The sequence below is a fragment of the Phoxinus phoxinus genome, assembly GCF_949152265.1.
Source record: "Phoxinus phoxinus genome assembly, chromosome: 23".
Taxonomy (NCBI): Eukaryota; Metazoa; Chordata; class Actinopteri; order Cypriniformes; family Leuciscidae; genus Phoxinus; species Phoxinus phoxinus.
The window spans coordinates 6,171,303-6,196,276 of record NC_136898.1 but is presented as its reverse complement, the minus strand read 5'-3'; the positions used below and the strand labels follow the sequence as shown (position 1 = coordinate 6,196,276).

The 24,974-nt window shown below is 38.0% G+C and overlaps 1 protein-coding gene across 3 annotated transcripts; it reads right to left on the bottom strand.

The window, feature by feature from the left end:
• Positions 1–564: 564 nt before the first annotated feature.
• cabp1b (calcium binding protein 1b) lies at positions 565–24,181 on the bottom strand. Of its 3 annotated transcripts, none has more exons than XM_079599944.1 (8): positions 23,206–24,181; positions 6,868–7,026; positions 5,414–5,444; positions 4,571–4,714; positions 4,364–4,473; positions 3,024–3,098; positions 2,867–2,939; positions 565–1,672 (listed from the first exon to the last, which is right to left on the bottom strand). In XM_079599944.1, exons 1-8 carry the CDS (start codon positions 23,761–23,763, stop codon positions 1,647–1,649), a joined length of 1,176 nt encoding a protein of 391 aa, XP_079456070.1. In that variant the 5' UTR covers positions 23,764–24,181; the 3' UTR covers positions 565–1,646. The 3 variants fall into 3 exon arrangements, with proteins under 3 accessions (XP_079456070.1, XP_079456072.1, XP_079456071.1); XM_079599946.1 differs by lacking the exon at positions 23,206–24,181 and adding an exon at positions 11,220–11,793; XM_079599945.1 differs by lacking the exon at positions 6,868–7,026.
• Between the last annotated feature and the right edge of the window lie 793 nt (positions 24,182–24,974).

Here is a 24,974-nt window from a genome sequence, read left to right as displayed (position 1 = left end):
ACCACATAATTGAGTGCATGTGATGTTATGGAAACAATGCGGTGGAAATGTTCTGTTGGTAGATAAATTAATTAATCTAGTAAAAGTGTGAAATTTTTGTTTAAGAGTTTATTATTATTATTTTTATTTAGCAGTTCCGATTCATTTCAAATGTTTATACGGTAAAATTGTCCTTACAGAGTAAATTCAGTGCTTCTTTTGTTCCAGCCTGGCCTTCTAAACATGGGTTGTGTCATTCCCATTACAGAGAGCATCGTGATTGTGAAATTGACATTCATAAATGAAATGTTGTCGAGATACCATAATACTGCAGAACCATCTCTGTCCAGATGCTGGAGCTGGAACTCTATGCTCAGGTAACAGATTGCTAGTTGATTGCATTTGACATAACACATATTAATTTATTATAACAAAAAAAAATTATTGCACTGAGTACATACTATATACACGTGACTTATCCTTTGATATCAAATGTGTCTGTTTGCATGTGGGCCACTAATTCAATTGCTTTATTATTTTCATTGTTTGGTCTTGGTGTTTGAAGAATACAAGGTACAACTCTTTGATTGCACAACTCTTTAATGAAATCTATACTCTACAAAAAGTTGTTTTGGCATGCATAGAATAACTCAATTAAGACAAACTTGAAATCACAAATAAAATACAAGAAATCCAATAATCCTCTCTCTCTCTCTCTCTCTCTCTCTCTATCTCTCTCTCTCTCACACACACACACACACTCATTCTCAAAGAGTGAATTAAGATCAAAGACGCTCATCTGACTGTTAAGTTAACTCACAACATTTAAATACAGGACAGAACTACACAAAGTATGCTTACTGTAGGCTACTCTGCTGTGTTGACTCATAATAGCATCAGCACTAGCATTCATGCAAGACAATGTGCAAAAAAGGGCAGTTTAATGTTTTCTTTATGGCAAATCTTTCACAACTTTTTCCAAAAATATGTCCACACAGACAGTAGTGCATAGGTCCGATGTATTGTACAATAAATAGCAAATGATTGATAGCAAAGATTTCCAGCATTTCCCAGTACATTGATATATAAAATAAAATCTTTGTGATAATCTAATATATCATAGGCTACTGTAAAACAGCCAGAGTCTTTTAAAGGGAAACTATACACACTCATCTCTATATACTTTACAAATATTAATAAATAGCTTAAATAAGAAACAGCAATGTTATTGCACCCTAACTGTCACAAAGTAGGAGTGAGATGCCAGTAAATGAAAGGATACTGGATATTTTGATGCTTATTAACTCAGCAGTTTGATCACTCGCTTTTTCTTTTTTTTTTTTTGAAAGGTTGCTCTCGGGGTTTTTTTTGCATCAGACACCTCGCAGGCTTTTTATGGGGTTAAAAACCCGTTTCACAAATATATATCAGAGATCACAGTATTAGTGAGGCATCCTCTCATTGCCACTGTTGGCTTCTGTGCTTCATAAAAGCTGTTATGGAGGGTTATAGTGCAGTTCTTTCGTTTGTGCTTTGAGGTCAGAGGTCATATTCCAGAAGTTCCTCTTGTGAGGCTGCTCCCTTTTCCTCCTAATCTCCTCCATCCTCATCTTCCCATGTCAGGGCACAGGAGATCCCGTTGCTGATGTGGTTTGTCCACCTTTCCTCTAGCGAGACATCATTCGCACAAATTCTGAAAGAAGAAAAAACAGAAATTGGTTTAATTTAACACTGCAATACTCAATTAACAACAAACCATAAATATATTAAAATAGAAAATATAGTTCATTTTTCTTTATTTTATAGTTCAAGTTTAATTTTGTTTAAGGTTTGTTGTCAACAACAAAAAAATGGATCCCCCTTTAAACTTGATATGTCTATTTATTTAGTCCAAACTGAGCATTATTATTATTAGTCCTTGTGTTATTTTTACATTTGGCATTGGTTTCCCTTGCTGTCTGTGACCCAGTTTTGAGTCGAAACCCATCATTTGGGAACCACTGCTCTATAAATTCTTGCTTTACAAATTTTCTTTTGAAGAAAAAACAAATTTAAACGTACTATTGACCTCGGATGAGTCAAATTTAGCCTGAGCTCAAAATCCAGCAGGAGGATGTTGAACTGTCACACCTCCACACATCAACAAGAGTAACAGCGCTAGCTATTTTTGTCCTTCCCGTTTTCATGCTCTTTTTGCGCGTGGTTAATCTGAGAGGTGAAATAATCCTGTGGTTAAGAGATAATCTGGTTGACAGCTCTACTACTGTCTCTTTAGCGCCTTCACCGTGATGAGATTCACGAGCAGCTAAACTGTGACACAGCGGCTCACAGCAACAGGCACCAAAAGAAATAATAATAGATCCAAAAATAGAGATCATTGCTCTCAGTCAATATTTTCCCTTGCATTTTTCCCTGAAGTCCACTTATGTTAGTCAAGGTTTCTTCAATCTTCCCTCTGAATGAACCATGGTCTGGTTAGACTAAAGTTTGGGCTGTGAACGTAAGAGTATGTATTTTTTTATTCTAAAAGCACAAGGACAATCTGTTTTCCTTCATGAAATGTCCCCTTTAAGTACTTTCAAAAGGTTGATTGCTACTTTAATAAGTTTGTTATAAGTTAATTATATGTTGGTCTTAAGAACCAACATATAATTAAATTTGGGATTATGACTTATTACATTTTTACATAATTTAGCATAATTACATTTGACTGCAGATACACTGAGGGAACGTGAATCTAATATTGTTTGGGTTTTTGTGGACAGATCATTTTTCTCCCAGGCCGCATTAACTGATTCAATCAAGCTAGTGCGCAGCAATAAAGAAACTGCAGCAGTGAAATTAGCATTACTAATTAGCAGCGCAAAATCAACACAAGGTGGCTCACCTTCAAAGTCGACGTGCCCGTCTCCGTTTAAATCGATGTCCCGCAGAATGTCCTCCAGATCTCTGTGACCCACCTGAAGGAAAGAGGATCGATAAAATGATGAAATTGGAGGAGAGCTAAAAGCTTTCAGAGGGTTCAGCACAGTAAACAACAGCACCTGCTGGCCCAGCAGTTTCTTCATGGCCTCTCGGAGTTCTGCTGTACTGATCTGACCGTCTCCGTTGGTGTCAAACTGAGAGAAGGAGAACAAAACAAGAGTGTTCTCTAACATGTCTGGATCCAAACCATCCTGCTCTGAATGGCAATGTTACTGTGTTTTACGAAGAAAGCAGCACGTCTACACAGAAACGGTACATGTTATTTGTTTTTTGCTAATGTTATTTCTTAATTTTCTGCCATTTTATTTGTGAGCTAGTTTCATGTTGTGTGGCGCCTTCACCTTATGGCTATACTATTTATTGAAATAAAACCAAAATCATCACATGGCTTAGTGTGATTATCAAATCACAAAGGAAATATTTAAGGAAATATATTGAAATATATATAGTGTGCGCTACATGTTTCAGTTTGAGGCGCGACACACTGTTCTTACACGTCAGCAGCTCATTATCCGCTGGTGTTTGCAATGCGTTTCCCTGCGGTTTTCCAAAATAAAAGTTTGATGGTTTAACATTTGAAAATGAAAACAATACTATTGTAGTGTGAAATATTACAATAGGAATATTTTTTATTACTTATTTAGTTTTTTAGTATTTATTATTATTATTACACAAAATGCCGGCCAAATTGTGTTGCACAGCAATCCTGGGATGTTTTTAAAATTGCATTTTAAATCACAATAGCAATTTTTATCAGAAAAATCGCAATTTGATTTTTACAGTTGTAATGTAAAAAAATTATAATAATATTATCATATTATTTTTCTTATATAGGCTACTTATAAAATATTTTTTATTGTATAGTGAAATATGAATTAACAGTATTAACAATAATTGTAAATTATATTTTATATAATAATAATATAATAATCATAATGTATTATTATTGTTTTACTGTATAATAGCTATAAAATAATAATAACAACTACAAAAACAATAATAATATTTATTATTATTATTTTATGGATATTCTGATATAAAATCACAAAATGTTGGTCAGTTGATTTTATCAGAAAAAAAGCCTTTTTGATTTTTACAGTTGTAATGTAAAATAAAATAAATATAATTTTTTCTTAAATACTACATTTTATGTGCAGTGAAATATTATATTAGTACTATTTCTAATTAAATTTTTATTTAGTATGTTTTATATAATTATTAATAATAATGATTATTATTTTATAGCCATACTGATATATAATTTAAAAATTCTGGCCAAATTGTGCAGCCCTACAAACAAGCACAGCAAAGCTGGAATGTTTTTTAAAATCACCATCACGATTTTTATAAGAAAAATCACAATTTGATAATTTCTCCAAACCGTGGAGCGCTCACTCACCTCTTTGAAAGCGTCTCTCAATTCCTTTACTCCGATCATATCTGCCGTCTCAGCCAGAAGTTTGGGGCCCATCAACTCCACAAAGTCTTCAAAATCCACATGTCCCCCCACTATAAGACAGAGGACACAGCAGTGAGACTTAGAGACTTAGTGAGCTTCCTATGTAGGCAGCCTCAGATAGAGCCATGTATGTTAAACAAAACTTGCGATTCATGTTGATCTGCTGGCTCAGTTCGATGAGCTCCATCTCAGTGGGCATGTATCCCATGGTTCTCATGCAGTTCCCCAGGTCTTTGCAGCCAATGAAGCCGTCTTTGTCTTTATCAAACTCTTTGAAGGCTTCTCGTAGCTCTGTGAAGATAGAAAGCAGGTCAGGAGGGAAAAAGGACAGTTGAGAGGGAGTCGGAGATGATGAAAAAAGAGAAGACACGTTTGAAGACACTTACAAAGCACAACAATGTATCTATGAATGACCAAATCACTTGTAACTAAATACTTCTTTGCAAACCCTCTCTAATCGAAAGGAAATAAAAGCTCTTCAAATTAAAATGGAACGATTGACGCATTGCATGCTGCGAAATTTCATAGCGAGAATTTTCACACATTGTTAATGCCATGACATGATCAAAACACTCTAGTTCAGTTTAATATCAAACAATCAACCTAATAACTGCATGTTTACTATGAATGGCTTCTATTTATAATGCTTTTGCAGGGAACAGAGGGTGAGATAATCTTTGTCTTATTAAAAGGGTTTATGAAAGATGCTTATGGAATTAAAGGTTTGAATGTTGAATACTCAAAAACACGAGTTTTCAAGGCAGCGAAACAACAGTGATTTAGGTAATCTCAGGTTTTATAGATGCAAGAAAGACAGATGTCCTTTTTACTAGTGTTAAAAGAAAGTACACACACACACACTTTATTCCCCTGATCAAAGCTGAATTTTCAGCATCATTACTCCAGTCTTCAGAGTCATGATCCTTCAGAAATCATAATGTGCTGATTTCAAGAAACATTTCTAATGATTAGCGATGAGCTAGAACTTACCATCCATTTCCTCGGGTCTCAGCTCTCTGTTCTGCAACAAAATAAACACAGTAATCAACAACAATCCACACAAATGTGTGCCGTTTTCTTCCATTGATGCCATCAGCTGCATCCTTCTCCCACTGTGAAGAATCCAGTCATTGAATTCAATGCACCGTTTCCTGCTAGAGAGAAGCAGCAACTCATTACAGCATTAGGATCACAATGGCACATGTAAACTAATACACTCAACCTTTTCATGGTTTCCCCCCCGTCTCTAACGGAATTTACGTCTGATTTTTTTAATTCGATCTTCCCATTTGGATTAAGTAATCTGGAACAGCACATATAAACTCAGGATTGATCTCTCATAATCAGCTTAAGTGAGTTTTTATTTGATCCCAGCATTCCCTGTTCCACACATCTCCTCGAACACAAGCACACACAGCGCTCACCTCCAAACACTCTCAGAGCTCCTGCAGAGGAACTCGTCACGTGACCCGAGACCCCCGCGGAGGCTAATAAACGCAGATCCCTGAGATTCATACATAAACACGCACGCAGCACTGCTTCTTTATGACGGTCTGCAAAATGTCTTCGTTTAAAAAAAGAAACAGCCTTGTGTCCCTCAAAATTGTATCAGTGCTTACCATATTTTGCACGTATATATTCAAAAAAAACGATATATATTAATATTGTTTATAACTCGGTGTGGTGTGTGTGTGCGTGTGTGTGTGCGTGTGTGATAATTTATACATGTATAGAGACATTAACCACTCAAATGGGTTCAGTTCAGTGAATGAATCAGATTGGTCGCTCTATATATTTTTGATTCATTAAAAGAATCGTCTCATAAGAGTTCATCCATTTGTGAATCAGACTGCAATGTTCATAGAGTCAATAGAGACATTTCTTGCCTTTATTCGGCGGTACACAGTCATAACATTCAATACAGGTTATGTGATATTGTATAATATTCAATACATACTTTGAACTCACATTCACAACTCGGGTAAAATATGATTTATTTTGCTGTGTCGCTAGAGATTCAACAGAGGGGAAGCACGGCTGCATATTTAATGTGCTTTCCCCCCATCATTTTGCCTTCATTAGTCCACTTTAACTACAAATAATCTCTCAGTGAGCTCATAAAAGCTGTTTACATAAATAATTACATATTAACTGGCAAAATGCTGTTTAAACTAGATAATATAGCATGTCACATCACAGAAAAAGGGTACTTGATAGTGTAAACATCACAGAAAAAGGGAACTTGATAGTGTAAAGTCAGCCAGTCGATATTGCAAAAGAAACTCTTTCAGGATAATACAACTTTATTTAGTGATGATGACTGTACTTTTTCTCCTATATAATATTCAATGCGTATGTTTTCTGAATTCTGAAATGTAAGAAGATAAGTGAGAACTTGTTTTGCATTATCATGTGTGTAGATGTGCATGTCCAGACTTACGTACAGCCTTCCGGCTCTCAGCGAAGCCCTTGCGGAGGAAGATGCAGGCAGGCCCGAGCACATTGTGCATGTATGTTGAGTTCTGAGCCAAGGCCGCGAGGGCCTCTCCAGATGTCACCCCTTCCTCACATGACTTCACTGCTTTGTAGCTGCTCTTCCGGTCCTGAGGGCAGCCACCATGTCCCGACGGCCCCGGACGAGTAAGTGAAGAGGGAACGTGGTGTAAAGACACAATTAGAAACTACAAGGTTGCCTTTCTGACACAATGGATGGACGGGTCAGTCAATCAATTCAGTCAGCCGTCAGGTCAAGCGAACGGTTGAGAATTAATTGCAACTTTTTTAGTATCTTTCCGTGCGCAGAGCTCTATCTTCAGACTGTGCACTTAATGTGATTTACCCAACTGGATCAGCATATTGCTTTCAGGGTCTCCTGGGAAGTTCCTATTTAGGAGATCAGGGTCCTTGTTTACGAGATTAGAGTTGGAATAAAATTGATTCTCTTGACAGTTTCATAATTCACTTTCTCTCTAATCGGTGTCTTATGGATTTTAGCACTCCTGTGCTGCTACAGAGGATGATGGGAAATGTATTTTATGAGAAAAATAATAATGTCCGCACTCTGAAGTTACAGCTCCATAATATATATATTGATTTATGAACAGTGCAATGTTTTGACCGGTCTTCATCAGGCACGTGCACCAGGTGCATCCTCTCGGTGTGGGCGGAAGATGCAGTCCAAAGAAAACTTGTCGACTCGCACCGAAACATTATGTTTTATAACAACACAAGTAATGTTAGTGCACATAAGTTGGGATCTTATGCTTTAAAGCTAGCTCGCTATTGCTAGCCTCTCCGAAAATTGCCCTACCTTTAAGATGCGTCGATTGGATCACAAGTAGACGTTTTCACGGCTTGATAAATATAAGCAGCACAGCACAAAGCTTTATGTGCTTGTAGTCTCCTAGTTAGGACCCGAAATAGATAAATATTAAGTCTGCTTTTTTAAAATAAAGAAAATAAGCGATGGAATGATTATGCTTAGTATTATGCTTAGTATACAGCAGGAAATGTCAGAAGATCAATTCCAATTTGAAGCATGTGACATATAAACACGCACATCAACACGATCATTTAATTTAGCATTCATGTGAACACTACGTTCAGATTCATCAAACATAATGATATCATTCAAATGGAAATACGGTAAACCATTTTTTTTATTCTAATCGCAAGCAACTGAATCTGAATCTATATATTCAGAGGCCAGAGATATCGGGTAGCAACATCCCACATCCGAGTTTGCATGAAATGTACAGTACCATTAGGGATGTGGTTGTCTGACAGGAACATTGTTCCATGCAAGACCAAGAAAGGCTGTTGATCCAGGAACGTGTCCTATTTGGGTAAATCACATTGTGCCAGACTTTGCCCTCTATTCTCTCTTCCCTTTCAGCGACTGACAGAACCTTTAAGATCAGATATCGTTCAAACTGAATAATTCATCCACTTTTATACTCGCGGCACACTGCTGCAATGCCATGCCATTTGATTGCTGCCATAAAAACAAATGATCACACTAAGCTTAAGGTATTTTAAAAACGAATCCAAGTGGTTCTCGCCTTAAATGAAACTCACTGATCACGAGTGTTTCGATCATTGAAGGCTGAAGATGAGGACTAACCGACATCATTATATGAGAGTAGATTCTCAAATAACCAAGTATGCTTTGAGAACGTATAACTGCTCATGTTTAGTGGAGGGCTAATCAGGATAAGAATGAAACCAGTCAGCCAGCACATTATAATGACCAATTAGCCGACAGGCAGAAGAGGTGAAGAGCACGCGGAATATAACTCACAAACACACAAAGAGCATCTCCACAATTACTGACAGACCCACGGGTTAATTAAAGAGAAGACCGACGTCATCTAAGAGCTAATCAGAGTGCTTGCCGAGAAGCAGCCACTGAAATGTTCTAAAACCATATCCGTTTGTATTTATACTGATCAATTATCACTCAAATTATTTAATCATAGATAGCTAGTACTTGACATGACCTTCAACTCAGCATGAATCCTTTTAATGAAGTTCCTGGTCTTATTGTGCGCAATGTTCCACATATTCATAGTATTCATATTCATATAAAAATTAGATGAAACACTTTTCAGTATTACCTTGACAACTAACTGAAACAAGTTTAAGTTAAAGCACTCAAATTTAAATATAAACCTGAAATTAAAAAATAATAAAATGACTTAAATGTACCATTAAAATAAAATCTGAAAATGTATTTAAAAAAAGGCTAATTCAAAATATGAATAAAAACTATAGTATATTAATAATACTAAAATAACACTGGTTTACGGTGACAGGATGCAAATGATGACACACCACTCTTCTGGTACACACTCAAAAGTATGAACTGTTTCTTCACAAGGTCAGAGTACATACTTTTAGGGCATAGTATATGTACAGGTGAATTGGGGTGCAGCAATTCTAATCTTTCATCAAAATATAACAACTTGCTACGCCTCTGAAACGACTTTCCTTTCAGATGATGTCATGAATCCCTGATTTTTTTCAACTCGTCCCCTCCAGCCACATGACTCGCTCACTTTTTACGATCCAATCAATTCCTGATTGACAAAAGTCTCACTTTTTTTCACTGGATATCCTGTTTTACTTGCAAATACAGATTACAATTTTTACGTTGACATCAAACTGATTTTATTAACTTAACGTTTTTTTCTCCTTTAGATCTAATTTCTATTGCTTAGATATCTTCCTGCTGTCTTGTCCTACCACATGCGGCTAGAGTAATCTGCATCCGACTGCTGGGCAAGATTGAGGTATACACGCACAAACAGTCTCATTTGGCCTCATATACTAAAGATCTCGCCATGAAGCTTCTGACACTACTGGTCAAGCTTTTTTTAAATGTTCCCACTCTAATGTGGTTGCATGATGCATGCACATATATGTCTGTGCAAACATGTGAGTTGCATCTCCCCTTTATTTGCACATGACCTTCACACTCCATCTGTTGCCAAGGCTGTAAGGTGCCAGCTTGTATATTCTCCCGAAGAAACCTGTGCCATTGGGCTCTTAGCGGGTGCCAGCACCTGATATCTCATGCTAATCCTTGACTGCGCACATTCCAAGTTATCTAGAGATGATTGAGAAGAACTTCTGAAACCTTTCAGAACAGCAACTTCAGACATCATTGTCAAGAACTTTAGGGTATAATTTCATTAAAAGCAGTTATATTGCTGGTACATTAAAGAGATAGTTCCCCCCCTCAAATTGTAATTCTGTCATTAATTACTCATCCTCATGTCGTTCCAAAACCGTAAGACTTTTGTTCATCTTCAGAACACAAATTAAAATCTTTTTGATGAAATCTGAGAGATTTCTATCCCTCAATTGACAGCTTCACAACTGACGCTTCAAAAAGTTCAGAAATGAATATGAATTGAGCGATTTCTGAAGAGACTCGATCGCTTTATATGATGAACAGATTGAATTTAGGCTTTTATTCACATATAAACTTTCATCAACTTACAAATCACTTTGAGCTTCAGCAAGAACCAATGACGTTTGTTCTCGAGTGTCAAGCAGGTTCGGTTGAGCTTCTGTTTATGTTCGCTGATCAATGTTTATGTGAATAAAAGCATAAATTAAATCCGTTCATCATATTAAGCGATATTGAGCAGACTAAATTCATATGGATTTGTTTTACGATCTCTATATGAACTTTTTGATGTGTCAAAGTATCAGTTGCGCAGCTATCTATGGAGGGACAGAAAACTCTCAGATTTAATTAAAAAGATCATAATTTGTGTTCCGAAGATGAATGAAAGTCTTACGGGTTTGGAACAACATGAGGGTGAGTAATTAATGACAGAATTTTCATTTTGGGTGAACTATATCTTTAAGGCAGTGTGATCTAGCATATCATTAAACATATTAATTCATGAACATGTCCAGCAACTTACAAGGTCAAAAACGGCAAGGAAACATCCAACATTCTGATGCAGGACAAGTCCGTTTTTCTCATAGTAATGTTTTTGCTACTCCAGATTGGTTTTCTAGTTCTCTTTAGCATGCAAAAACTCAATAAATTCATCAATGTCAAGTTCAGTCAGTCCAGATTCTGTTTCATTGAGAATTACCATAATATTACTGTATACAGCAACACTCAGTGGAATTCAGAGTATGACTATTAAACTCATCTTTGACAGTCCATGCAACACAGTCCAGGTCTGTAGCGCACACACACACACACACACACACACACACACACACACACACACACACACACACACACACACAGCTATCAGAAAGAGCATCTTACCTTCTTGGAGAAATTCTTAAGTGGCGATTTAACACAGTTTCCCATAGTAAAGTCCCTTCTGCTAATTTTGCGCGCTTGAGAGTCAAAGCGGCCGCATGCGCGCGTGTGCATGCATCCACATGTCTCCATGCATGGATTACAGATGGTGAGATGAAGTCTGTAGGCTTATCTTCTAGGAAAGATGGATTTTAGGGGAAGGATGTAGATGATCCAGGGGCGGCGATGCTGGACGTCAAGGTGACAGGAATGAAGGAGAGTAGAAGTGGATGGAGGGATCAGGAAAAGGAGACATGTGTCTCAGTGTGAAGGGATGCTCAGAAGAGAAAAGCCAAGATTGCTTGTTCACTTGCTTGCACTCTCTCTCTCTCTCTCTCTCTCTCTCTCTCTCTCTCCCTTTCACCCTCCCTTCTTTTTCCCCACTCTCTCTTTCCCTCATTTCCCTCCCTCTCTCTCCCTCTCCCTCACTCTCAGCTGCTCAGTTTTAAAACCGTCCATCCAAACAAGGCGAAAAGAGACAAAGAGGCTCGCATGGACGAGCGTATCACCTTCCCCCAAGCAAGATGCTGAAGACACTAATGCAAAAACACACACACTCGCGAGCGAACACAGTCGATTACACACATACGGATGTTGGGCTACAGTACAGAGCTAAAAATACACACACTTGTAGTCGTGCCGCCCAGCTAAGAGAGGCAGTGTTCAGATCAAAAGCCGCATGTGAAAAGTTGAGGTTGGCATTAGGCACGGATGCGCCAAGACTGCCAAAATGCAGAGCACCAGCCGAAGGCCACGGCAGGTTATTAGGGGACAACAGGAAGCCCTTCCCAGAATTCACCTGCTGAGCTGGCACTCGCCTATTAACCCAATGGTTCCTGTTTAGGCCACTCTCGCCTCACAATCTCTCTGTGTTAATAGGAAACAGGGACAATTACCCCCCAAAAAATGTATTTAACCTTAAATGATGCTCCTAGACAACAGTGAGAATAAATGGAGACTTTCTGCCATTATGCTAAAGTCTGCAGTCCATTTAATATTATTAAATATTTTAGGTGGATTATTTATGTATATACAAAATTATATATTTGTGATTATATATTTATTTTTTGTTTTGTATTCAACCACTAGAAAAGTAAATTGATGTATACTATTGGTCAATATATTGATTATTGGCTTCAAATGGTGAGTGAGTCTCCGTGACAAATCTGCCCAGGATTGTCCGGAATTGGGCCAAAATGTCCGGGATTCGGCTTTTGCGTTCTACAGTCGCCATTCATCATGTTTACTGTGGCGAGCAGGACGAGACTGACGGCCGTGGGAGAACGACGCGAGGCCGGTGGCGTGATTACTGATGAGCGACATCTGTGAGACGCACCGGTCTCGTATCTCTCAGGGAGGAGCGTGAATTTTCTTAGCAATGCTAAAACGCACATCAACCGATCACTTGTTAAGCGTTCATGTAAACACTACATTCAGATTCACCAATCGGAATGAATTCAGTTAGATTGAAACAAAAGGTGTGCATGTAAACAATGAATGGCGACTGGAGAAAGCAAAAGCCGAATCCCAGACATTTTGGACGATCTCGACGGCCGGACTTGTCCGGGAAAAAGGATGTATGGTAACCGCTACTACTCAGCTTTCTCCACAGAACAAGAGCCCGTTAGCTTAGCTTCCAAAAAAAAGATGGCTGACACTATTTGTACATTCTGTGAGTGAGATGGCCAGGTTGAAAACATGCGGATCTAGCGCCTTCTACTGGCTGTAGTCTCTAGCCTCTGGCCAAAAAATTGTCCGATGACGCAAAATGACGATTTTTGCGTCATCGGAGGATTTTTTCCAGACAAAAAATACATAAATCTCTCGTCTCAGGGGGACATGAGGGAGGGAAGCACGGTAATTCGAAAATACTACAGGTTTTCTACTGATACAAAGCTTAATGGTAAATGCTGAAGTATCCCTGTAATCACTGCTGTTGTGATCACTACTGCCCCCTTTCTGTACATTAATTGTGTCATGCAACACTGATTTTCTAATAAGGTGCAATCTATAATGAGCATAATGTTTGATTTCGAAATAATTTTTATACTATGCAGTGATATTTTTCATGCATTATGTATATGGTTAAACTGTATGGTGGGTGATTAGTGAATAAAGACGCAAGTGAAATGTTACGCGAATGGTTAGTAAATGTGTAAAAATACATTTCTCATTTAATTTCTCTTAGGGAACTTTATGAGAAACATTAGGAACTCCTGAGCTATGAAAAAGACATACATTTTCCCCTGGATCTATCAATATCTCTGTTGTAAGCACATTTAACCTTCCTGGTTAATTCTCAGCTGATCTATATGGTTTACTCATGTAAGGCTTATCTCTCGCTCTCTTTCTCTCTCTGTCGGTGAGGATGATTCATCTAGTTGAAGCCAGCCTCTTCACCGGAGGCTCATTGTGAACTTCAGAACACATCAGAAATCAGAGCCAGGCGCCGTCCACTCTCATAACGTCAACTCAGCGAGAGAGAACGCACCAGCAGCGCAGAAACACACTCGCACACATGCACACACACTCGCACATGCTCAGACCGGCTCTTGAACTGTCATAATCGCATACCGGTGCATGAATGTATGCATAAATCATCCACACATGGTCGTTTAAGTCGTCTTTCCACTACGGTAATGCTTACAGGAGTATGTCGAGGTTAAATACACAGATATGATTTAGTGCTCTGGGTTCGTCATAACCTGTTTAGCTGGTGTTACTGTACGCTATGTGTACAATATTTCAGTGACATCAATCACACTTTTTTTTTTTTTCATGGAGAGCTGCTTTGCATTCTTTAAACAATAATCAGTTACAGTGTGGCAATCTTACTGATAAAATCAACTTGGCCTTTCCAGAAAATGTTCAGTCTTCTGTAGACACCTACATTTTGTGATGAAACAATACTGTTGCGGTGTTTAATGATTTGGCTCATTTAAAATATGTCTTGACTCTTGGCTGTCATAACTGGATTCTAATGGTGGTTTAAACTGAATGAAAACACCTCAAGGAGTATTAAGGTGGGAATGATGTTCCAGTGCAGTGTTTATACAGTAGAAGTCTATATATAATGCACTTCATTTGTTTCAGAAACTGGTGTGGTGTCTCAGATACACACATTTCAGTGATATACACAAAAAACAGTTTTCCAGTACAAATTTATTAACGCAAAAAAACAAAACAAAAAACATTATATACTGCCCCATTGGTAGATATTTTTCTTGTTTTAAGCAAAAACTAATCTAATGTCTTATAATATTTTCTCAAGTATGTACCTTGATTTGATGTTTAGATATTTGTATTGGAAAACAAGACAAAATAATAATTGTTTTGTGTAAGGAACATTTTCTGCTTGGTTTAGAATATTGCAATGCTGTCAACTTATGATTAATAACTTGTATTTGTGCTTTTCCTCATTTGTTGCTTTGGATAAAAGTGTCTGCTCAACGAATAAATGTTAAATGTACTATGCTGTTGAATGACATACACACTTTTCTTTTTTCCATGACCTTAGTGTTGCTGGCGTCACGCTCTTGCATTTGAGCTCCAGGAACTCGAGCGTTCGAGCCACACGTGCACAAAACGGATCATTCTGACAGCAATGTCTATAAGTACTTCTTCATTTTAACGAAGACGTGATGTCATGGATAATCCTGTTGGACACGGCGACGGGCTGCCAGAGACAGGATGATGAGCAGAGAGGTTCATGTTCATCTCTAGCATGAGCTTATCTTTACACGCATAGATCAAAGAAACATCTCTGACCGTGGGAATATTTGCAAGAAAATATAAACTTAAATATATCATGAAAATCATGAATATGCTGGTAATTTTTATATTGTCTGAAGAAAATGTGAGCGATGATCTGCTGGAAAGTCTTGAATTATTCGCTTTAATACACATTTTATGTCGCTTTCTCAAAAGGGAGCTGGATTTACGCGCAGAATTAGATATTTCTCTTAAAATATTCATTCACCTTCTTTTAAGAGCATCAAAAATGTAGCAGCTCTTCAGAAGTGTTGTTCTTTTCCCCATCCGAACGCTTCATTAGCTCGAGTCTTTCCCTCCGCTCGACCCTTCACACTCACCTGCCGTACCCGAGTGTCAATGCTCGCCTCGGGTAAACCTGCGACGTGTCGATGGCGCAATGTTTTGGTGCTATGAAGACTTGTGCAAAACCAAATAGATGTTCTAGGTAAATGTTTTATAAAAGCACCTGAATGCACATTCCCTTACCAGAGGAAAGAAAAAACCCCAATGGGATCTTTTTAATATTGCAAGAAATTCACATAGTGAGCAATGAGACTAAATGGAGAGCAAATTGAGACTTTTGGTTCTGTCATCATTTGCTCAATGAAGCGTCTTTTTCACACTCATAAAACACAAAAGGAGAAATTTAGCAAAATGTCTCTGCTCTTTTCAATACAATGACAGTGAATGGGGACAAAAAGTATGACTTTTTTTAACGTTCCAAGTCTTTTGCGCATTACGTTTGGTGTAAAATGACAATACACTTGAGAATCAATGACATGTGATGTCAAACCTACCATTATTTGAGTGTAATAGCACACAAGTCATACAAACTACTTGACATTTTTTTGGTTTTTAATTGTCCTTTTTAGCCCTCATGCAGATTGTGGAGTTTCAGGTAAGATCAGAGAATATTTTCCAAATTCAAATGACATGAGCTGCTATCCAAATCCAAAATATAATCCAAATCCAAATATTTGTGTATGCTCTATACCCAGTGTATTTTGACAATTGCACAATTTGTCTATTTTGGGGTGAATATCACAAAATGTGTCAAGAACATCAAAATCTAGCTAAAATAAATAAATCAAGCTGTACCCATAGACCATTTGGGTGTTCGCAAACAGCAATAATGTGTTTTGTGAGCGTCAGAAAGAGACAATTCTGCAGTAGCAGTCTATGGAAGCCACAGAATAAAAGAATAAACAAGGTCATTTATATCTCACAATTATGACTTTTTTTCTCGCAATACTGAGTTTTTAAGCAAAAATGATAAACATGTAAGCCTACTTGCAATTGCGCGTTATAAAACATGCATATATGCAGTAGGCCTACATATAAACATGCAATTGTGAAAGCAATAGGTTCAAATATTAATACAAACTGACTGTTGGGCTGATACATTATGCCCTTTATTAGTGAATATTATATTGATCTATTGTTTACATCAAATGTATGCTTTAATACTGCATCATTGCAGGTTTCATCAGTCCAGTCTCTCCACTTAATGACTTACAACCAAATCTTTGACGGTGTTCTAGAAAAATTAATTATCTGAATTATCGCAAAATTCGGATCTGACATCCGAAAGCACAACAAGACATGTTTCCCTTATTCCGTGGATCTTGCATGTTTTCTTCCATGTGTTATTTGCTGTTTTTGCCACCACAATGCGTGAGCAGATGCTGTGACGTAACTGTGAAATCTACTTCCAAACTGGCTTTAGGACCATTACGATTTCGTGACATTTCATTTCGTCATATATAAAAAAAAAATAGATTTTATATTTTTTATTATTTGTATATTTTATGTTTTTTTTCTTATGTTTTTCTATCATAAATGTATTCAATATTTTAAATAATTTTCTGATTTTCTTTTTTTTTCTGATTTTCTTGTGAAATGTGAACTGAACATCGTGAGGATCACCTTTTTATTTTTCCTGAGGTGAGAACTCAACGAAATCTCCTGAGCAATGAAAGATCAAGCTATGAGCAATAGCATGTTCCTTCGGGATGTGCCGAGGAAGGAATTTCAAGGTCTATTCTCTCTCCCTCTCGACTACACAGACTGAGAAGGGCTTAGAAATTTTGCATTTCCTCCCCTGCAATCCATGGGCTAATAAAAAACACACACACTGGCTTCTATAAATAGCACAGACTATGAGATTGTATGGGAGACAGAAATGACGTGGAATTTACGACACAGCTTGTATCGCTTTCACATATCTTTCTAAGGCTGGTTCTTTCAACTATCTCTCCGTTTGCCATCCGCCCTCCCTCTTGTTCTGTATCTCTCCCCCCCTCAGACCCTTGCAAGGTCGGTGTGACCCAAGTGGGATGGAGAGGGAGGGCGGGAGCGACTGAATGTTCTGGAAAAAGCCAAAAAAACGAGTGCAAATGGAGCCAAGAGAGTGAGAGGCAGAGCTAAAGTGGTTCTGCATCACCTGCCTCCGAACACTGAGTGTTGTGTCTTTCTTACATAATACATAAAGGTCTCTCACACTAGCACCTTCATATTCTCATCTCCTGTATCCCTCCATCCCAGTTTGGATCCAGCAGGGAGGAAGGATGCAAGCGACTTGACTCCATTCAGAGAGCCTGAGACGGGCAGCCCCTGCTGGCAGAGCGAGGGCATTGATCTGAAATCTCACTGTGAAAACAATGATGCAATTTTTTTTTGCTTTTGATGTACGCAGCACATCTCCAAAAAGCGGGTTAGTGGCATAATTCGTTGTTAGTGAACGCAAGTCAGGTCAAGTTATACCAGTATTAGGATATTAATCTCTTCTGAGAGAGAGAGAGAGAGAGAGAGAGAGAGAGAGAGAGAGAGAGAGAGAGAGAGAGAGAGGGAGAGAGAGAGAGAGAGAGAGAGAGAGAGAGAGAGGAAGATTATAAGCAGAGGCACAAGACTTCTGCGACACACAGCGGCTGAAAATAATCTGACAAGGAAGCTCAGATTAACAAATGCTGTAAAAAAAAAATATTGCTCATAGTTCATGTTAACTTATGTTAGTGTTACCCATTAAAATATTACAAGGAAATCAGTGAGGGCACACATTTGTTACATTGCAAAAATCATTTGCAATCTTTTCTAAAAAAATAAAAAATAAAAAATTCCATATTGAAACAATATTTTCGGATGTATGCCATATCAACCAGCAACAATAAACCTGTTTATAGTACAATTCATTAGATTAGATTATGAAAATCTGTGAATGCTTGGAATACGTAGGTCTATATTATGGTAATTGTGGTCAAATTAGACCGTTAAATAGCAAGGTTAAATAGCATTAAAGCTTTCTGCACATGAACATAGCAGAAAATATCATATGACAGCCATAAACCTGTTTTCCCATACCATTTTCAAGAATATAAATCTACGATTCACTGAGTTATATCAAGGAAATCTGACAAAAATGTAATCATCATAAAAAATTCAACAATATTAAAGGTAAAGCTTTCAATTATATTCAAGATATGTTTAAGTTTAGTCATGTTTAAATAATGCTCAAGTTCTTTTTGACATTTTCTGATTTATTTGATATTAATCAATATTTCTTCACATTTCTTCCATCTTTTGAGTTGCAGTAACTTTTCTATAGTTATCATACTTATTTTTTAATATATTGTAGCATCGTAGTGAAAAGGTCCAGTCAAACTGACCGTTTCTCGTTGAAATTTTGTGGGCGAAATCCAGTCTTTCTTTACGAGGGCTGTGCTTTATAAATCTCTATGCTATTAATCTTTTTTTTTTAATTTTCGCTAAAGTGACTGCACCTTTACTGTGTAAATCATTCTGAGTGACTGCTCATGTTTCAAAGCATTATGGGTATGTGCGATCTGTTCTCACCTTCTTCTCACAGAAGAGTAGAAACTTTAATCGGGTGCTTTTGTGAAGTCAGCATGAACCGTAAGTTGCGATAGTCTTTTCTTCCCTGTTGTGATGTATATAAGTGAAACGGCTTCTCAAACAAGAACAAAATAGGACAGGGCTTGATTTTGTCCATTTGGAACTGATTGGATGGTTGTGGTTTGCTATTGCTGTGATGTCATGTGAGTGACAGGTTGTCCCGCCCTCGCACCAATACATTCTTTCTATAGATATGGATCTAAATTGAACATTAAACCTGTAAGAGAGTATATAACACACTGCTTGCATATTTAAAATACTGGTTGATTTTAGATTTAAAATCACACTTATCAATCAGTTGAACACTGATGAGCATTTTAAAACTAATGCGCAAACAGATGTGACTATCATTTACATTAGATCAGTCTCGGCAGGGTGAAGATACGCTCGAATCCTCTCTTCATTTTCACGGTTTCAAACCCCACGTGTCAGGTAGCTAATGGATTTGAATTTTTTCACTCCAGCACAAAAGACAGCTTTCCCCTCTCCTCTCTAATCAGGTCTTGAGCTGCTATATTTAGCGCCTACTGGCGGAGAATGATTTCTGTAGGGATTGTATGCAGGCCTTGACGTTACATAAGGAAATATGAAACACGGCATTTGAGGAATATCAATCCACTATGAGGAAAAAAATAGACACGACGGCGCTAAAAATACAGCAGCGTTTCCGTTCACAGATGCAAGGCTTTTCTGGATACGAGCTGCGCTCATGCAAACGTAGTGTACGGCGTCGCAATCGTGTGTCACGTCAGTCTTGGCTGAATGATGTCTCAAGAAATGTGCTTTTTAACTTTTGAGCAGGTCTTACACTGAAGGGTTGTGACAAAATGACTGTGACATTTGCAAGCCAAAGACTAATGATGCCTGGGAGGCTCTTGAAACCGAGCAAAAGTGTCAAAACTAGGAGCCACTCCGCCTGGTTGCTGGCCATACGGAATCTGGAGTTTCTGACTGAAAAGGCCGCTGCCTGGTGTCGGAATAAGCTTCTTGTGACGTTATCAGAGATGTGGTTCACAAAAAAGGCTTTGTGCTAACAATGTGATTTCTGTTGTGTCTGTATTACAGGTATATTGATTGATCAGGCACATATTCAAATTCAAAATTTGCGCTGATTATAAATGGCACACTACTGAATGGGCTCTTTATAAGCGGCCATCTTCTCTTCACATAAAAAATTAAACAAATTCACTTTCATTTAAAGTGTATTTCAGTGTTTTGTTTGATTCCAGCACATGCACAGATTGATGAAGGTTGTTAGCTTGGGCTATACTTTTTGAAAGTATGCTCACAAACATGTCAAAAATCGACATTTGAAGTGCTCCAACTGTTTGAAATCATGTTTTGCTTTAAATCTAATAGTGCCAACTGGTTTGTTTGAGGGTCACTGCAGGTTTAAGTTAAGGCTGTAGCAAATATCATTATCTTAAAATGAAAACCATTGCATCCTCCTCACAAATATATAAGGTCTATTAGTGTGTGAGTGTTTAATATTTATTGTAAATTGGAGGCAGAAATGTCTCAAAATGTCATCTAAATCTGACAAAACCACTATTTGGGAATGTCTTTAAAGCTAAAAATGATATAAATGAGTTATACTTGAAGTAAAAATTGTGTTTCAGCCAGAACAAGATCTTTAAAACATTGCTATTTAATATAAATTTGTAAGCTACAACTTTTGCTTTTCTTTTAGTTATTTTGTCCTTTATATGGAGCACCAAAGGGGACAAAAATATTAAATGGGAAGTTAAGTATCTTTCAATGCTATTGTGTTCTCTCGCAAAATTGTTATGTTCCCGGAGAGACTTTGCATTCTCTCGCAAAACCTTTCCTTTCCCCTGAGAAATTTGCAAAAGCACTGAAATACAAAGTTCATGAAACTCTAGATGGCACATGCTGATAGGACCTTAACTCGATCTGCTTGCAATCACATCATTCTCTATAGGGACAGCTGATTGGTTCCTGCTGTATCAGTGGCCAATGAGCTCGCTGCTCAACCTTCAAATACTTGGTCAGCATTTACTACAGCAGTTGCAGTGCGCTTTCAGAAACCCACCACCTTCCCCAGCTCCACCTGTATAGATCTGCTAGATTTCGGGTAATTCATGTATGCTAAATTGTACAGCAGTGTGATGTGTATGTATTGGCAGTAGCAAGTCCTGTACCTGCTCTGCAACAGCAATAAACAACAGCATCATTTATTCCACCAAGACCAAACCTATCAACATTGTCATATCCATTACCATGCTAAACACTCTGAGAGTTATCATGACAGAAATACAGTTTTTCCTCCCATCCCATATGTTTTGTCCCTTTAGGGGCTCCATACCTTCACACTTGTCTTGTGACCACCCAGGTATGTGAGAGGTGTTTATTTGTTTGTTTTCATGTCTACAAATACTGAAAGAAATATTTTCGTGTTTATATTATAGGGCTTTTTAGTTATAGTTTAGTTTCATAAACAAAGAATTTAGGTCTCTGGTATGTCCTCATTTAGCTAGCTAGACAAATGTGTGCCATTCTGTGTCTGTGACCTATTGAAGCTTTAACCTGAATTAGGGTGTTATTTATGTGGCACATTAGAAGGATGGTTAGTTATTGTCCTTCAGAGATAGAAAGCGGCATGAACTTACAGTGAGGATGAGAATGATCATCCATGAACATGTCATTGATAGGTCCCGCTGTAACACACTTTAAAAAAGTCCTTAAATATAGGGCCAATGTACTGTGTTAATATGAGGAAATTACTGTATTGATTTTTCACTGGATTTTGAATCACACATTTAATTGCGTTGTGTTTTAGGGTTAATGGAAATGTTCATAAACTTAACGGATCAGGTCTTGGCAGAAAATTACCAGCACAATTTCTTTTTTTTTCTTACAGTTTCTTACATGAGAGTGTATATCAAAAAAGTCATATTAAGTCATAATCTTAAAGTCATAAAGTGTATTACTGGAAGTTTCTGTAGAGCCTCAAAAGATCTCAAATAATATAAATAGATAAAAAAAAATTATCCTCAGGTTACACCATGTATGCACTTTTAACCATGCGGTTAACTTCTACAACAGCTCCAGCCGTTTCACTATATAATATGCATATTATTTATCCATCGGTCGTTTAAGATTGACCACCATTTGAACTGAATTCAAACTGACATCTCTGAGACTTCTGTTTCACTTTAATCTGCAAATCCTCATGCATAATTCAGTTTTATCATTATCTGATCATAGAGAGATCATATCCCCAAAGACGCATACACTCCAGTTACACATTCAGAACATCTTCTATGAGGCACTGTGATGCACAATGAAGTCATAATCCATAATTCAGATGGACAGCATACGGTTATAAGGAAGAACATTCATTAATGATAGTTATTTAGCTGACACTTTCATCTAAAGTGACTTAAAACATTTTTGTTTTGTATTTGCACTAAATGTCTGAGACAAAAACTTTAAAGCTGGAATGCAGAAAAGTGGTTACTTTTAAACAGTGTATTTCAATTTAATCCACTGACCACCTGTTGAGTTGTATTATAATTTCAATAATAAATTGTTAATAAAATCTACACATTTTCTATGAATGCTATAATCATTCTGTTTGAACAATTCCTAATGGAGAGATTATTGAGTGAATCCAACATTCAATGATTTTATGGTTCAGTCTATTCACTGCCTTCCCAGCATGCACCAAGGCATACACAATAATTATGGTTTGACAGTTTGATTTGCACTGTTGTTTATTTTGTTGTAATGTTTAGTAATGTATTGTGATGTTGATTCACAGTTGATAAATTGATTGTTACTATTCTGCAGTGACATAGCCTACTAAAAATATTTAAAAAATATTATTAATAGTTTTTACATACAGCCTACATACAGCTTTAATGACCTTGTAGCCTATTAATATAATTTTATATATATATATATATATATATATATATATATATATATATACACACTATACAGAGCAATGTAAAAAGGTGATTAAAGATAGGCTACATCAACTTTTCCATAGGCTATTTAAACCTAAAAAGCTTGATGTGTAAAGCACTATTCGTAAAGGCGACATGAGATAAAAATCATAATATAACTATTTAAAACCTTGTTATTCATTTTGAATCATTCACTTTTTGATTGAAACTTGCTCAGTTGTAAACAGTTGAATTTAATTAGTCAAGTTGCCATGTTACTGTGTAGATCATCGTTTTAAATGTAGCTGTAAGTCACCTTAGATACGGGAATCGGCTACATAACTTATTTATATTTAGTGGTATCGTAGTCACCCTACCTGTCCAAAGACTGATTTGACTATGGGATGGAGGTCTGCATCAAGCGCGCTGCTGTACGCGCCAGCTCTCCCGGGTACGCGCGTGCTGCCGTGCTGAAGCGCTGGAGGTGGACTAGAGGTGAGGCTTTGATTCGAGCCCGTCCGATGCTTGCCCTTCGTTTCAAAGAACAGCGCGGCTTCCTCCGAGCGCTTGGATTGGGAAAGAGTCGGCGAAGGCGTCCGGCTGGTTCGGGAATTCCCGTGGAGTTGGACCGCAGGGTCAATGGTGTGCTGATGGTGGTGCCGTGACGGTTTGCAGTGTTCCAGTCTATCCTCCTGATGATATCCATCCTGGCCGCGGTGATTCTGGATCTTCTCCCCCTTTCGTCCGAGTTTCGGTTGGCACAGGGGTCTGCGGGCTGTGGCATCGCACTCTTCGGTCCAACACGATTCCCCGCCGCCGCCTTCCGTGTACCGGTGACCGTTGCGGTGACTCGCGGGGTCCGTGCGGACTCTCCGGTCTCTCTTCGTTTTGATGAGGGACGTGGTGGATTCGCTTTTTGGAAGCGAGGAGCTCATTTTGACACCCACAAACTCGTGAAGTTCTACAGTTCAGTCAGATGTAGCAGCAAAAGCCTGAATATCTAAACGTGTCGTTGGGCGGGTGGGAGTCTCACCGGTGAAAGCACAGTCAATGACTTTATAGAGCACGAGAGCATCACACAGGTCGCTCGCGCAGAGTTTTGATCGGTCCCTCGTGACCCCATTGAGCGCGCGCTACCACAAAAATCCAGCAAGTGCATCTCTCTCTCTCTCTCTCTCTCTCTCTCTCTCTCTCTCTCTCTCTCTCTCTCTCTCTCTCTCTCTCTCTCTCTCTCTCTCACAGGATGAAAGTTACGTCAAACTGCCTCGCGAAGCCATTGAAGAATAAAAGACCGTCAAAAAATATTAATAACTGTGTGACGTGACTTCTGCGCAGGAGACATGAAAACCATGACATAAGGCTAATAAAAACGATGAGAGTATTCCATTTGTATTCAAGGTTTGCAAGCGGTTTTCTTTTCATTAGGGGAGACTGGGGATTTTACATCAGTAAATATTTAATAACTTGAAGGCTTGACAACAAAAATAGTAACATTTTCACCATTACTGCCTAAAGAAAAAAAATAGTTCATTAAATATCTGAAATAGAAACAAGCAAGGTTCAGATAAAACAATTTAGCCACAATAAGGCAATAAGGTGTGTGTGTGTGGGGGGGGGGGGGGGGCTTAAGCTTACTCACACCTTAAATTGCAAACGTCAGCGGTATTCTGGATGCTGACTTTGAGCCATATATTCATGTGTCAAAACATGTCGCTCCTTTGAAATCTTTTCAACTGATGTAACAGAACTGCTTATAATGCCCGTTTCTGAAGGACAGCGAGTTACTTTTGACGGACATCACAGTCAAACTGAAGTGGCCTCATCTTTATAGAAGACCAGTGACATCTTTCCAACTTCATTCACATTTAATGACTTTTTTCAGTGCAGATGCAAGACATTTTGTGCGAGCTATAATGGATGCAGATTGGCTAGAAGCAGACGAGATGTTTCCTGTTCAAACAGGACCGTTGTAAGGTCCCATCTGGTTGCTTCATAGGGTTGCATGCGTTCCTTCAGTCTCGGAGCAGCTGCACAGAGCGTTTAAGCACTTATGTGCATTATGTCACTATATGGACCCAATTAAAGGAGTAAAAAAAACTTCTTTCCACTGCGCGTGTGTAAACAGTGTGTGATGTTGGAAAGTGCC

Bases quoted from the DNA above. Each gene is read 5' to 3' on its own strand.
- cabp1b (XM_079599944.1), bottom strand. From the start codon at position 23,763: ATGAGCTCCTCGCTTCCAAAAAGCGAATCCACCACGTCCCTCATCAAA. The intron at 7,027-23,205 runs GTAGGGTGACTA...GGCTGCCCTCAG, and splicing joins TCAAATCAGTCTTTGGACAG to GACCGGAAGAGCAGCTACAA. The intron at 2,940-3,023 runs GTGCTGTTGTTT...TCTTTCCTTCAG, and splicing joins AGAAACTGCTGGGCCAGCAG to GTGGGTCACAGAGATCTGGA.